At 40.9% G+C, this 15797-nt stretch overlaps 1 protein-coding gene across 1 annotated transcript in view; it reads left to right on the top strand.

The window, feature by feature from the left end:
- capn12 (calpain 12) overlaps nucleotides 1–13879 on the top strand; it is a 29705-nt gene extending 15826 nt beyond the window's left edge. Inside the window, exons 13-22 of the mRNA XM_061681674.1 lie at nucleotides 1668–1790; nucleotides 2489–2525; nucleotides 2629–2700; nucleotides 4717–4762; nucleotides 5016–5077; nucleotides 5789–5857; nucleotides 7530–7608; nucleotides 7683–7799; nucleotides 8792–8844; nucleotides 8925–13879. Of these exons, the coding sequence (XP_061537658.1) occupies nucleotides 1668–1790; nucleotides 2489–2525; nucleotides 2629–2700; nucleotides 4717–4762; nucleotides 5016–5077; nucleotides 5789–5857; nucleotides 7530–7608; nucleotides 7683–7799; nucleotides 8792–8844; nucleotides 8925–8951 (685 nt within the window). The 3' untranslated portion in view covers nucleotides 8952–13879. The remainder of the gene's footprint in view (nucleotides 1–1667; nucleotides 1791–2488; nucleotides 2526–2628; nucleotides 2701–4716; nucleotides 4763–5015; nucleotides 5078–5788; nucleotides 5858–7529; nucleotides 7609–7682; nucleotides 7800–8791; nucleotides 8845–8924) is intronic.
- Nucleotides 13880–15797: the final 1918 nt, after the last annotated feature.

The raw sequence follows: 15797 nt of genomic DNA, 5'->3' as shown, positions 1-15797 counted from the left end.
GGCCCAGGAAAGAATGCGGAAACACTGAAATCCAAAATCCAGCTTTCACTTAAAGCCGACATCGCAGACGTAATCTAGACACAGATGAGACGTGCAGTTGCTGCTGACTTCAAGTCTCTAAAAGACGCGCTAAGTGCGATTGTGAAGCAAGAGATACAGAGCATCGTAGCCTCATTGTGCTCTGATATTGGTCAGGTGAAGTGGGGGTGTAAAAGAAATGGAAAGTGGATTGTCAGCGTGGACAGGTGAACTGACTGCTTTACAAGCTACAGTGAAAACTTTGAATACGGCGATGACTGGATTGAACAATAAGTGTGAAGATATGACAGGGAGAATGCGGAGATGCAATATACGAATCTTGAGAGTGGCGGAAGGGAACGGCACATGCACCACACCCGCAGTAGCGAGACTGCTGAAAGAAGCACTCCAGCGGGATAAGGATGTAAAAAAGAAAAACAGCCGTAGGTGTTCAGACCCTTTGCTCAGTATTTAGTAGAAGCGCCCTTTTGAGCTAATACAGCCATGAGTCTTTTTGGGAATGATGCATCAAGATTTCACACCTGGATTTGGGGATCCTCTGCCATTCCTCCTTGCAGATCCTCTTCAGTTCTGTCAGGTTGGATGGTGAATGTCGGTGGACAGCCATTTTCAAGGTCTTTCCAGAGATGCTCAATTGGGTTTAAGTCAGGGCTCTGGCTGGGCCATTCAAGAACAGTTCTGAAGGCACTCCTTCTTTATTTCAGCTGTATGCTTAGGGTCATTGTCTTGTTGGAAGGTCATGCGTCTTGCACTGAGGAGAGGCTTCCGTCAGGCCACTCTGCCATAAAGCCCCGACTAGTGGAGGGCTGCAGTGATGGTTGACTTTCTAGAACTTTCTCCCATTTCCCGACTGTATCTCTGGAGCTAAGCCACAGTGATCTTTGGGTTCTTCTTTACCTCTCTCACCAAGGCTCTTCTCCCCCAATTGCTCATTTTGGCCGGACGGCAAGCTCTAGGAAGGGTTCTGATCGTCCCAAATGTCTTCTATTTCAGGATTACGGAGGCCACTGTACTCTTAGGAACCTTAAGTGCAGCAGAAAGTTTTTGTAACCTTGGCCAGATCTATGCCTTGCCACAATTCTGTCTCTGAGCTCTTCAGGCAGTTCCTTTGACCTCATGATTCTCATCTGCTCTGACATGCACTGTGAGCTGTAAAGTCTTATATAGACAGGTGTGTGGCTTTCCTAATCAAGTCCAATCTGTATAATCAAACACAGCTGGACCCCAATGAAGGTGTAGAACCATTTTAAGGATGATCAAAAGAAATGGACACCACCCGAGTTAAATATATGAGTGTCACAGCAAAGGGTCTGAATACTTATGCCTGTGTGATATTTCAGTTTTTCTTTTTTAATAAATCTGCAAAAATTTCAACAATTCCTTTTTCTCTGTCAATATGGGGTGCTGTATGTACATTAATGAGGAAAAAAATGAACTGAAGAAAATGGCTGCAATATAACAAAGAGTTAAAAACTTAAGGGAGTCTGAATGCTTTCCGTACCCACTATATATATACATATACATATATATATATATATATATATATATATATATATATTTATATATATATTTAATTGTCTCGAAATGATAATGAATAGGACGCATGTGTACCTGTCAATGTCCTGCAGGGCTGTGTGGAGGAAGGTCCACCTGGAACTGGGTTACTACATCCTCGTGGCGTCCACCTATCGGCCCAACCAGCCCGGAGAGTTCTTTGTCCGCATCTTCTCCAAGACTGTCAACAGTTTGGGGTGAGATAGAGGAAGCTGAAAGTTGGAAAATAGAAATTGTATCACAAATTCTGCCTTTACAAAGACAATAATGCTCACTTTCGACTGACACTGTCAGAGAGTTACTGTATAAATTTAAATATAGAATGCTTATGAAATTAAAAAAGGACATATGATGGAAAGATTTATGAACTGCGTAATACCACAACTATGTTCCACAGACACTGATGCACAGGCTAACTGAAAGTGGCTCGGTGTTGAAGTGCTGCATCCATGAGTGAAAATACAACCAATACTTTTACAGTATTTCTAGGCGCTCGCTTGTTCCTTCACACTCAGGGTTAGTCGTAACCACTTGCCACGTCGTAACCTCCTTATGGGTCGTCATAGTAACAACAGCTGTGTTCGCCCTTGAACCCTGGGAACTGTTTTTTTTTTTTTAAAGCATATTTTCTTTCAATACAATACTTCGCTAGTTTGTAGTGGTTATGAACAGCATTGCATTATTTTGAGAGCTGTTTCTAATAGTTTGCTCTTCTTGTGTAGATAAATAAGGTAGAAACAGCTCTCAGTGTGATGCATGTAGTTCAACGCCACAGCAAACTACAACCACAATAATAAATCTATTGTTAAATGAAAACGAAACAAAGCAAGCATTATCATCTTTGTAAAGACCGAAATGTATCTGGTCTCATTACGTTCTGTGTGTTATTTTTCAGAACTCAGGATTTTACATGCTCCTCTGGCTATCTACCGGTGAGTTAAGAAAATATCTATGCTTTCTATCTCAGATTATATTTGTATGTATGTACAGATATAAAGTAGTAGTTGGATTAGTTTATTGGTTTCTGCCAAACAGGTGACGACTGCTCCTGTTGCATCTGAGGATAAAATTAGAGTTCTGAGGGCGTTTGATGAAGAGGCTGGACCAGTAAGTACTGACTGGACTCTTAACGGAAACATGTTGAGCTGTTTTTCCCCCCCACAATTTACAGCCGTTATTAGGCGTCTTGATAACATCTGTGGCCTGCTTTTGTCAAACATTCTTAGAGGATCAAGAATAATATCACAGTTTATACAGCATCATTCCCGCACTGTCTCATGCATGCGAGGCAGCCTCAACCCGGCCTCATATAATGGCGAGTCCGGCTTTCGTTATAATGACAACCAGGGATGGAGCCTGTGCGTTACAACTGCAGTGGCTTCTGCTTGCGGACGCGGATCCCTGATTGTAGGAAAAAAGGCGAGCGCCCCTAAAGACGATGAAAGCATTTTAACTTGTGAAGGCAGCAGTTCATAAAAAAAGTTTTCTGAATCTGAATCATACACTATACTGATGGTGGCGAATTAATACATTGGCAAACACAAATACCCGCTAACCACGCTAATCTGTGCATCCAACAAAACTCAATACAGCTTTGCTTGCCTTGCGTGAAGTCACCACTGGCTGGGGGGCTGGCATTGGGTCCCTGCGGCCCGGGTTCACGCCTGCATGCTTCTTCTCCTGTCCTTGTCCTGTTCTATCTTGTCCTGTCCTTCCCTCACAGGGTGTAGCACTACAGCCGCATGCAACACTCATATTTAATGTTTCATTGTTGTAGATAATGTAATGACTTACTTTCATCATCCTGTTTACAATTAGTGCTTTGTCTTTTGTCTTCATTTCTCTCTCCCCTCTAGAAACGTTGTTCTGTTCGACTCTGATTCTCAATAAACTTCAATTATAATACTAAGAAACCACAGCGGAAGCTTAAAAACTCCACTGCGACACAGTAAAACTGTTCCGGCATAAAAGGGGTACAGATCTTCCATTCTGCTTGACCTAACAGCGGAACGGGACCACAAAATAAATAAATAAATAAATAAAAATAACAAACATTTAAATTGCTTTTCAGAGTTTGAAGAATATGCACCTGAGAGTATTTTTATATTGCCATTTTGTATGTGTTTATACAGCATTTGCATACCAATATTCATTATTCTGAGAGCTATAAGTGCCGCGAGTTTGATGCTAATTTCCGTTAGCTCGTCAATGGTGTTTTGAATTCATTGTGTGTTAGCGTTGAGCTTGGGGTCTGTGGGATAGAAGTGATGGAGAGGAAAAGGGAACGGACTGCTTGTATAAGAGTGGTAAAATCGGAGATTTTAGATCCAATCCGATCCTCATTTTTTTTGCTGACATCGGAACGATATCTAATCTCAAAGATCGGATCGGGACACACCTAGGCACTTGACATCACTCCCACCTCCACGTCGACAACATGGCCAAAGGTTCACGTATTTGCCAGTCATCAGAAGATAATGCCGGTAACACTGTAAACTAGCGCTAATTTGTGTCAACACCAGCTCTGCTTACCTCTTGGCTTTGATATGACAGTCCTTCAAATGATGCTTGAAAGAAGCTCTTTCGCTCTGGAACTTCAACCAGCCTACCTTCCAAGTTATTGGCTGAGAAACTCAGTATGTGGATGGTAATTATGTCAATTTGCCCCACTGTTACATAACAGTGGAAGTGTGGAACTGCTCGCAGATTCATTTTCAGAAATAGCCAGATAAATGACTTACTTGGTTGTTTAATTTCACACTTGACGAGTGCCTGTGAAGTGTGTGATAACACAGGGCGGTATTCTTGCAAATGGATCTACAATGTAAAGATATACTGTACCACCCATTGTTTTTGGATCAGTTTTGACTGGGGCAAATGTTTCGGCAGCCCCCCGCCCCGTTGACGATCGACCTGGGGGGGCGAAATATAGATGCTTGGGGGTGGGGTGCACCATCTCGGGGCATTGCACAAACCAGTACTGCTACTGTTACTACCCAACTACTTATGTATACAAACAATAAAAAGTACATTTTCCCTAACATGTCCCCTTTTAGTACTGTATACTAGCCTACCTTAAGAAAATGTCATATTATAGTAATCGTACTGTTTTTTGTCACATAGGACGACAGGCTGAACCCCAGGGAGCTGATGAAGCTCTTCAACTCAGGTGACTTTTTGTTTTTTTGCTGCCAAGCAGTCCGCCCTCAGCCGCCACGAGGTGGCGACGTAGTAGCAACGTGCTGAAGTCTGAGGAAGTCACACAGGTCACCAGTCGAGACGGAAGCTCATCACTTCCTGTCCGATGGCGTAATTGCGGCTTATTTCAGAGTCGTACCGCCAGCCAGACTTGCCCTCATCCTCGCCTCATCCCACACTTATGATTTTTCCCCTTTCTTGTCTTTTCTTCCCTCATTGTCAAGTCCTGGACAAACATTATCACCTGCCGCTGGAGACATGCAGGCAGCTCATTTTTGGAGAAGACGTATCCTTTTCGCTCAGTCCAAGTTGCAAATTACTTTCACAGTTGACATTTTGGCACTGGACGCCACCCAAATACCCTTCGTGGTGGCCGACACACGTGCGCCAGCAAATGTCCTTTGTCCACATGCTATTAATAGCCCCTTTGGTCACACTACACCAGCCATTCATGGCTAGGTGAGTACACTCACGTTACCCCTGGCAACCGTCCATCTACTCTGCGACGGAGAGAAGCTGCGATGCAGAGAGTGTGTTCACCCAGTGCCATTGTGCCTTACATTGTGTCATCCACCAGCATTCACCTCCTGGGTCTTCTCTTCGTTCTCGAACCTTCTACCATCACATGACCACTCTTACTATTACCAGACATGCATCAGCAGCAAGAGTTCATTCTAAAAGTGTAATCTGCAGTGCTTGACCTAATTAGGGTTGCCAGCCAAAGCACTGGGAGAACATGCAAGTGCCACGCAGTATCGTAATAGTGATAGTTATTCATCCATTTTCTATACCGCTTATCGTCATCATTAAGGTCGCAGGTGCACTGCAGCCTATACCAGCTGACTTTGGGCAAGAGGCAGGCTACACCCTGGACTGGTCGCGAGCCAATCGCAGGAGTAATACGATAGGATAGACAGCCACTGTGACTCAATCGGTCATCATTGTCCTCACTTGGCCTCCTTTGTCCTGTTGAGATGTTCTTAACTGTGCTATGAAGACAAAAGGACGAGCCAGTCTGAACCGTCAGCAAACAGAAGCCATTCTGTCTGATCTACGTCACCTGCAGGTAACAATCTGTGCGTGTGTATTACAGACCTTTGATTACGAACTAACACATTATTAATACTACATCATTTGAATTGAATGTAAAAAAGTTATCTTTAGATGTCCATCTGACTTAACTGATTGGGAAATACTGTTCCACTACAGTCCTGCAGGTGGTGGTTATTCCAATCCAGGTGCCCCACTGCCACAAACAGCATTTTTTACTAACATTTTGATGGAGCTGGATTATTGCAGAGCCATCCCCAACATGCCCCCAAGGGCCCAATTCCTAAAGGTGGTGGTGGTAATACAAATATATAACAATAAATTGTATTTTTTTTCAATTCAAATTTTCAATGTAGTCATGTACAGGGTGATTGAAAAGTAACTCCCTATTTTGAAGTACTTGTAATTTATTTCTGAACTATAATTCGTACAAGAAATGAACATGAGAAGAAAGTGTATCGCATGGAGTTTTATTTCAAATTGGATATGGGCGCCAGCATTAGCCACCGGTTTCTCAAACCGCCTGGGAACCCCATTAACTGATTTCACACGGAACTCTTGTGGGATGGAAGACATGACTTCTCGTATTCGCCCTTCAAGTTCTTCCAAAGTCGTCGGTTTGGTAGAATAGACTTGCTCCTTTCATCATGGAATATGCACAAAAAAATTGAGAAAGATATTACAACATATGAATAAATTATAAGTATTTTAAAATAGGGAGTTACTTTTCAATCACACTGGATATGAAATAGTAAATAAAAATGCAAATACTAATAGGTACAACATAGATGAAAATGACATTTTACTTCTAGATGCTGTACTTGGCATTAAAGGGCACTGTTCAAAGCATACACAAGCATATTATTAGCCTAATAGCATAGTTCTCCAAGTCAAATTTTTGTCAACGTTTTTGGAAAACAAGAAAAAATTAACGCGACAAACAAAAAGTGCCCAGTTGCCTCGATTCAACCTTTGTGGATTACCATGACATGAATGACTGAGAATCTATCCTGACATTAAGAAAAAAACTACATTTTTAGGATGTTGTTTTTTATTTTACTGATAATGTGACAATAAGTTAAAAAAAAAAACACTTGCAATTACTGTATGCTCTTGGGCTGACAATATGAGAACAGTGAAACAAAGAGCAGAACAGTAAAATAAAATGATCAATAAATAATATAACATCAGAAAGATGACCTGCAATACAAATGTAATTTATTTTTTAAATTGAAGTTTAGGCATCATTTTACGATAACTGCGTTGTTTTCAAATTTTCTTATCAAACTTTAGAACATACTGTAGCTACATTTGGTTAACTTTTGTAGTTAATGAAGATATACTGTGTTTGCATGAATGTGGTGCAAAAAATGACTAGAATATACCCTCTGATATGTGCGAAATCTAAAAGCCACTGTAGCTGTTGAGAAAAACGATAGAGAGGTTTACTGTATTGCTGGGCACAAGGCCCATGGAGCATTTGATCCTGCCGCCATGCAATTCTAAAAACAAACAAAACCTCAGAGGAACTGTTAGAAATAGCCCAAACATTTAACCCCCAAAAGCCCTGATTTATTGCTTCCATTTTGTAATTGCACAACTGAACCCATTTTATACTCTTCCGTATTGTGTTTTAAATGCAGTAAAAAGGGAGGGATGCGTATTAAAGACCCTCTTTGTCTTTTCAGGCCATCTTTTTCCAGTTTGATGAGGACTCTTCTGGTACCATGAGTCCTTTTGAACTCAGTGTAGCTCTGCAGGCCATGGGTAACCGTGCACACAAGCACACAGATTTAGACAGTACGTATAGCTGCATGTCTGCTCTCTGCTCTGTGTGTCAGGGATGAAGTGTGACGGCAAAGTGGTCCAGCTGCTGTCTGAGCGCTTCACATCCGGAGAGTTTCACCTGCCCTTCCGTGACTTCGTAGCCGGCGTCGCCCGCCTCCGCAAGCTTTTTGGTAACACATTCTCACATCTACAGAAGTGTATTTTGTGTTTTCAGTTGACAAATTAATTCAAAATAACAACAATATTTATCATGTAAATGTAATTCACTATTGCTATATATTACAGTGGTAGTGCAGTGGTTGGTACATGCAGCTGACTTTTAATGTAGATTCCCGGTGGCACTGCAAATCTTATTTTGTTGTTTTTCTGTTACTTTTTTGTGTTTGAAATAAAAAATTCAATCGGTCTATCTGAAAATGTACAAAGACTGAGAACTACCGTATGTAATAATTGTGGCGATATATGCTATACATACACAACACGGCTACATTCATTGACAAGAAAATGGATGGATGGAATATATCCAAAGAGTTTTTCACCATTTCAGCTTTCCTGATTTTTTGGGGGAGTCGCTGAAACCGAGCCGGATGCTCGGTTTCACTTCGGCGCTTGAGTGCCTTCATTCATATCAGCGGTTATCCTGTGCAATTGCAATGTGCAGTTAGCTAGTTAGCTTTGGATACACCACAAAAATACATCTTCCATTTGGAGAGTCTGCTATCTTGCTTGCTTTAGAGTGTCTCATTGTTGGCCTCGAGTGCGGCTACGTCACGGTGAGAAAAGGTGGAGGCGCAACGGGGGCAAAAGAATGAAAGTTAAAAAAAAAATGTCAAAAGATTTTTCAAAAAAGCCCGACTTGACAGCCAGCATGTGGACCGGATCTTTGGACTGGCATGGCCGCTTTAGAGTGCCTCGTTGTCGCAGCGTGGAAAAGCCCCACGATGATTGAACAAGATATATTCCAGGCACCGGAAGGTTTAAGCAGATATATTTTTCATGGTTCAAACATAAAATAAATAGCATCTCGGCACATTCCAAAGATGTGAAAAATCCCACCAGAAGACATTTTTCTATGAAACCTCGAAGAGCCATACAAAGGTTTCAAGAGTTGAGGAGTCTGTGTCTTTTCTAGGAAGTAATGTCCTGCCTCTTCTCTCCTCAGCGCTGTATGAATCAGAAAGCAGCCGTGAGGTGAAAGAGAGAGGCATCAACGCTGTGAGTATCGGTTGTTCATCTTGCACCAAAGTGAACTTCAGCGTGATCTCATGCTCTGTGGGACTTTTTGTCCGTCACAGTGGCTCGTTCGGTTTCTGCTGGTGTGACGAGCATCTCTGCGTGGACCCAGCAGAGCGTCATTGACTGACACGCTGACAACACGTTACACATATGAACACACACAACTCCTTTACCAACATTTTCTATGCCCTGCATCGCTAGACAACTTTCAGTATGTTCTTGAACCCCCTCAAAAAAATAAAGGTAACTATAGTGCATACTGTGGCCAGAGGTGTTTACAGTGAATTCTCGATGATTCGCAACTCATCATTCACAAGTACAACTACTTACGTAGAACATGACTAAAACTATTCACTGAAAAATGCACCTAGTGAATCTATAGTCTAACACACCCCTTTTCAAACGCCAGGTTTTGTGAAGTCAAAAAATTAGACCAAGACAAATCATTTCAAAACTTTTTCTGCCATTAATGTGACCTATACCCTGTACAACGCAAAGAACAACTGATTAAAAAAAACATTTAAAAATGTAATTATTATTGAGGGTAAGTACAAATAAAAAATTGAGATAATGTGGTTGCACAAATGTGCACACATTCTTATAACTGGTGATGTGGCTGTGTTCAGAATTAACCAATCCCAAATGGGAGTCAGTACAAAACTGCCACAAAATAAAGTTCAGCTGTTGTAGCAGTAGGCTTTTCCAGACATGTTTTTTGCTTTCTAGCAGAAGCCTTAATTTTTATTTATTGATTTTATTTTTTTATTTTTTGCTAACTGACTGCTATTTGGAACTGTTCATAATTCCCTCCACCTTGACAAAGGCCCCAGTTCCAGCTGAAGAAAAACAGCCTCTAAGCATCATGCTGTATGGCATTCTTTTGGTGATGAGCAGTGTTTTCTTTACACCAAACACACCTATAGGAATTATCGATAAAAAGTTAAACCATGGTTTCATCAGACCATCATTTTCCCCCCCCATGTGTTAGGGAGAATTCATGCGTGTTTTAGTAAAATGTAACGAGGCTTGGATGTTTTTCTCTGTAAAATAAGATCGCCACCCTACCCCACAATCCACACATATGAAGAACGCGGGGGACTGTTGTCGAATGTACTAAACAGCCAATACTTCCCAGAAATTGCTGCAGCACCTTCAATGTTGCTGTCTGACTCTTGGTCGCCTCACTGACCACTTTTCTTCTCATCTTTTCATTAATCTTGGAGGGACGTCCCGCTCCTTCTTGGTAAATGTGATTAGCTGGATTTACATGTAGACTTTGTCATTCCGATTTATATCATTACGATTGAAGATCTCAGGTGAAGTGTTTACATGTGACTTGATTAGGGCTGCAGCTATCGAATATTTTAGTATTCGAGTATCTATCCAACAACATTTTTATCGCATAATCGAGTATTCATATAAGTATGCTTTTTTTTAAAGTTGAATTTCAATTTTAAAAAATGTGGGCGTTTATGCTTAGTTAAAGAACAATTATGAATGTACAAGATAAAAAACAGATACATTAAAAATAAGCCATTTCACTGAATAATTAGCGACCAATTAGTTTTCCTTTTTAAAATAATCAACTGTTTTCCTTAAATCCCATTGGACAGCAAATAGTATTTTCTTGTCTCGAAACATTTTTAGTGAGGCAATTTCACACACAAATAAAATAAATCAAACACATTTAAATACATTTCAGTTTCAACTCAGCATTTCTTGGCTGTATAAAAAACATCAGGCATTAATTAAAAAAAAAAATGCATAAAGAACATTTGTTGTGCGCCTTCACTTGGGCAGCTAGCATGTTAGCATATGACATAATACAGTATACAGTAGGTTCATGGCTGCGCGTTTATGAGCTTATAGACCAGCTGACTAAACTCAAATGAAGACACCTCGAGAGGAAGCACAAATATACACAAATTAAACAATGGCATAACATGACCAAAGACTTTAATAGTAATGCGTAGCTTGGAACAACGTTAAACAATCTTAATTGTTGGGCAACCACGGCAGCAGATGTCACGGAATGCCATGCAGCGCGCATGGCCAAGCTTACAGCAAACTTGACGTGCCAAATGAGTCCTCAAACATATAAACAAGTGCACCACCTCTAAAGCGCGCTTCTCCACAGGCTCCAAACAGACGCAAAATAAGCACATTATTAACCAAAGTTGCGCTTACACAACATCATAGCTACATGAGAGACATCAAAGCGATGAGCCCCAGCTGTCAATCCAATCGGCCAAAATAGTCACGGAAAAAGTACACGCTCACTGAAGTGTTGTACAAATCCAAATACGGCAGTTTAACAAGTCAACTGCAGTCACTGCTCCGTGGTAGATATGAGCAATTCGGTGTTCACCTTTCTGCTCAGTCTGAAATGCACTTTTGGCATTTCGTCTTTCTTTCCCCACCGCATTTATTTTCTCTGATGTTGTCGCCATCTTCTTCTTTGTTGTGCTTAATGTGGTTTGCAAACTAATAGTGTATTTTGGCCATTTTCCCGCTCCTTGAATCAAAACATGTGCGCCTAGCATTGATCACGTACGTTTGCTCTGTTGAGCTTCACAATTCATTCTTTCCTGTCATTAACAGGCAGTACATACAAATAGTATCAAACAGAGAGGGCTGGCCGTGAATGAGTTAAATAAGCGGATGCCCGAGGCAGAAAATAAATCCTTGATCATTTTGTGTTCTTGAAGCCCTCGAAATGCACGAGTATTCGTTGCAGCCCAAGACTTGATCTATTCCGATCACGTGCACTACATTTAATTGGAACAATCGTTTTACAGACGTGTGACATGCGCAGATCTATGTAAACGTCACGATTTATCAAGATGGAGGTCAGTCGTCCATTTAGCACAGTAATTGTGATTGTTTTTATACTTTTATTAAAGCAACGGCTTGATAAAAATAAGTTACGAGTGGTTTAAAACAAGCTCTCCATTGCAGTCTGGCTCAGGTCGGAAGCCGACATATTTTCAAGTGCACAAACGACGACGTCACTGTACTTTTACGTCAAGACAGCATGCGCAGACAGAACGCAGCCTGGCTTTTCCGATTGAACCGGATACATGACTGTGGATCGTTTAGGGATAAAGTATATTCCACCCCTGCGAAAACCATTCGGCTTCGGCCTGTTTAAATGGAGCCTTTTTAATCGGTTTGGGCTTCTAACCCGATTCTAATTGGAATGCAAGGCTCTATGTAAACCCGGCTACTGTTGTGCCATACTGTATTTTCTCCACACGATGATGACTGTTTTCACTGGGTTCCATGGCATATTTAATGCCTTGCAAATTCTTTTGTACCCTTCTCCTGACTAATAACGTTGAACAATGAGATCCCTCTGATGCTGTGGAAGGTCTCGGCAAACCATAGCTTGTGCTGTACAATGTGACTACAACAACAACAGGAAAAGCCTACCAAAACATCTGAACTGTAGTTGGGCTTAATCAGAGACACTTTAAACAGTGGCGGGTGTGTGCTTACTCCCATTTAACATGAGTTTGAACGTGATTGGTTAATTCTGAACAGAGCCACATCTCCAGTTATAAAAGGGCGTGCACACTTGTGCAACCACTTTATCTCAGATTTGTATTTTTATTTCCAACTTTTGAAACGATTTAATCCCCCCCCCAATTGGGTTGTACAGGTTGTGGGTCACATCAATGGTGGAAAAAGTTTCTAAATGATTTATTCTGGTCTCATGATTTTTATTTCACCAAAAAACTGGCAGCTGAACAGGGGTGTGTGTAGACTTTTTACATCCACTCTAGCTGTAATCACACAACTCTCAACAAGCATCACCGCGGCCCAAGAGTTTATTCATCATGTACACAAGAGCATAGCCTGAGTGATATCTACAAACTGATACACGCACACACACAGTGAGCACTGGTTGTTTCGGTGTGAATGTGAGGGTGATGTCTCAGCAGTGCTACACGCTATTCTTATCGCACTGACGCCACTTACAGCGTCAACACACCCTTACTCCCATCCAGTCATCCCCCTCCACCACCACCACCCTTATCCTGTTCTATCTAGTGTCTGAGTCGCGCAATTTGCATCCTCCTCTGTTACACACTCAGTGTCCTCTACACATGGATGCTATTAATAAATCATTTGCTCCGCTCACACCACCTTGTGTTCATTACGAGGTCATTTCACGTGTCAGCTACATCCTGATCGAGGGAGGAGCAGGAGAGGAAGTAAAATGAAGTGAGTGTTAAGACAATTTCAGCTCGAGATTCCATTTTATACAGTTGAACCTCTAAGGTTTCATAAGAAATTATGGAAACAGTGTAATTTACTGTACGGGCAATGTTTTAACATTAACTGTGATACACACATGAAAAAGAACCAAAGCAAAACATAAAAAGAATAATAAACACAATACAAGATTATCTTTAATAATGCCGTCTTACAGCTTTGAATGTGCCTTTACAGTCTTGGGCTGGGTAAATTGCTTATTTGTTTGAGAGAAAAGTTTTGTTTTCTAGAAAAAAAATTCATAGGACAGGTCTCGAAAAAAAATAAGTTGTTACGTTATGTGAAAAAAATGTTTTCAAGAAGGGCATTTGTAATGTTAAGAGGGGAAAAGTATTTTTCAAGAAAGCAAAGCAAATGTATTTATATAGTGCATTTCATACACAAGGTAACTTAATGTGCTTTACATGATTAAAAGCATTTAAAAACAAAGAAAAAAACTGCTTATAAACATTTAAAACAAAGAGGGAAAAAATACAATTAAAACAGCGTGCAAGAAATATCCTTTAAAAGTGGAAATGCTCTAAAAGAACATGAGGGAAAAAAGAAGAGTTTTTAACCTGGACTTAAAAACATGCACACTTGGGGCTGACGTCACTTCTGTTGGCAACTTATTCCATTTATGTGGAGCATAATAGCTAAATGCTGCTTCACCATGTTTGCTTTGGACTCTGTGCTCCGCTATTTGAATGGTTTTATATTCCATTAGCATTTCATTCATGTACATGAAAGTCTTACTCTTTCTGGAAAAAAAACTGTCATCCTTCCCCAAAAATTTGAAGTTTGATTTTTCTGAAGTAACACATTTGCAAGATTAGTCCTAATACAGCAATACAAAAAAACAAGTGTTATTTTTCCTAGAACGTTTTATATTTCATTCATCTGCCGTTCCGCTTATCCGCACTAGGGTCGCGGGCAGTTTTATATTTCCATCCATCCATTTTCTGAGCCGCTTCTCCTCACTAGGGTCGCGGGCGCGCTGGAGCCTATCCCAGCTGTCATCGGGCAGGAGGCGGGGTACACCCTGAACTGGTTGCCAGCCGATCGCAGGGCACATACAAACAGACAACCATTCACACTCACAGTCACACCTACGGGCAATTTAGAGTCTTCAATTAATGCATGTTTTTGGGATATGTGAGGAAACCGGAGTGCCAGGAGAAAACCCACGCAGGCACGGGGAGAACATGCAAACTCCACACAGTCTGGGCCAGGGATTGAACCTGGGTCCTCAGAACTGTGAGACTGACGCTCTAACCAGTCGCCACCGTGCCGCCCAGTTTTATATTTCTGGAACAAAAGTCATAACATTGTGGAAATGCATCTTTTCCAGAAACAAAAAAATCACATTATGAGAAAAAAACATTTTGTTTGTAGAAAATAAGTCACTTTGTCTATGATGGAAAAAGGCAATAAATAAGTGAAAAAAAAGCCATATGATGAGAAAAATGATTTTAAAAGTCTTAATACTAAAAGGGGTCACTGATGGTATAGTGGTACACTCGCCTGACTTTGGTGGGGGCAGCGTGGGTTCAGTTCCCACTCAATGACAAAGTGAATGTGAGTGCGAATGGTTGTCCGTGTCTATATGTGCCCTGCAACTGACTGGCGACCAGTTCAGGGTGTAGTCCGCCTTTCACCCGAAGTCAGCTGGGATAGGCTCCAGCGGGGTGAACCTAACCAGGATAAGCGGTGTTGAAGATGGATGGATGGATGATACTAAATGGAAAAAATGTTCTTTTCAATAAATGTCTTATTTTTCTCCAAAAAAGTTAGAACATTCTGAGGAAAAAAAGGGAAATATTTTTTCAAGAAAGTCTTGAAAAAAAACCTCATCTTTCAAGATTTCTTTTTAAAAGCTCTATTTTTCAAGAATAAATACATGTTAATATAATCTAATACTGTTAATAATACAATAAACAAATCATTTTTTTCTAGAACCTTTTATAATTCTAGAAAAATGTCAACCCCTAGTCCATCATGCTGCCCCAGTATTTTGTTTTCAATCATGATCTATCAAGTATAATGTATGCTTCTTTAACTGCATCACATTAGACTTTATCATGATAACGTCAGGAAACACCTACTCGAACAGCTCAATTTTATTTGGCGTTAATCAGAGGCACTTTAAATGGCAGCAGGTGGGTGCTGACTCCCATTTAACATGAGTTTGAATGTGATTGGTTCATTCGTAACACAGCTGTAAGAGGGTGTGTACGCTTGTGCAACTGCATTACCTCAGTTGTTTATTTTTACTTCCCCTCTATTAAAGAGATCATTTTACAGGTTACATCTTTTTAAATTAAGTTCTACATGCTATACAGTAGGCCACATTAATGGTGGAAAATGTTTACAAATAGGCTTAATTTACCTTGGTCTCATATTTACATCACAAAAACCTGGCATTCGAACAGGGGTGTGTACACTTTTTATATCCCCTGTAGCCCCCTCACGTCACAAAATAGTATTTGTGATCTGCCCTTTATTTCCTCCCTGTGTTGATTCTTCCCATCCCTCCACCTTCTCCCTTGCACTCCCTGCCTCCCTCTCCAAGCTGTCCCGTGGGATGTGATGATGCTTTGACAGTGAGATTGGCGTCTGTTCTCGGAGGTGGTATTCTTGTGCCACAGAGGCGGGGGCCGTCACCGCCAAAACAA

Source organism: Phycodurus eques, chromosome 7 (genome assembly GCF_024500275.1).
Source record: "Phycodurus eques isolate BA_2022a chromosome 7, UOR_Pequ_1.1, whole genome shotgun sequence".
NCBI classification, from domain to species: Eukaryota; Metazoa; Chordata; class Actinopteri; order Syngnathiformes; family Syngnathidae; genus Phycodurus; species Phycodurus eques.
This window is presented reverse-complemented; position numbering and strand designations above follow the sequence as displayed.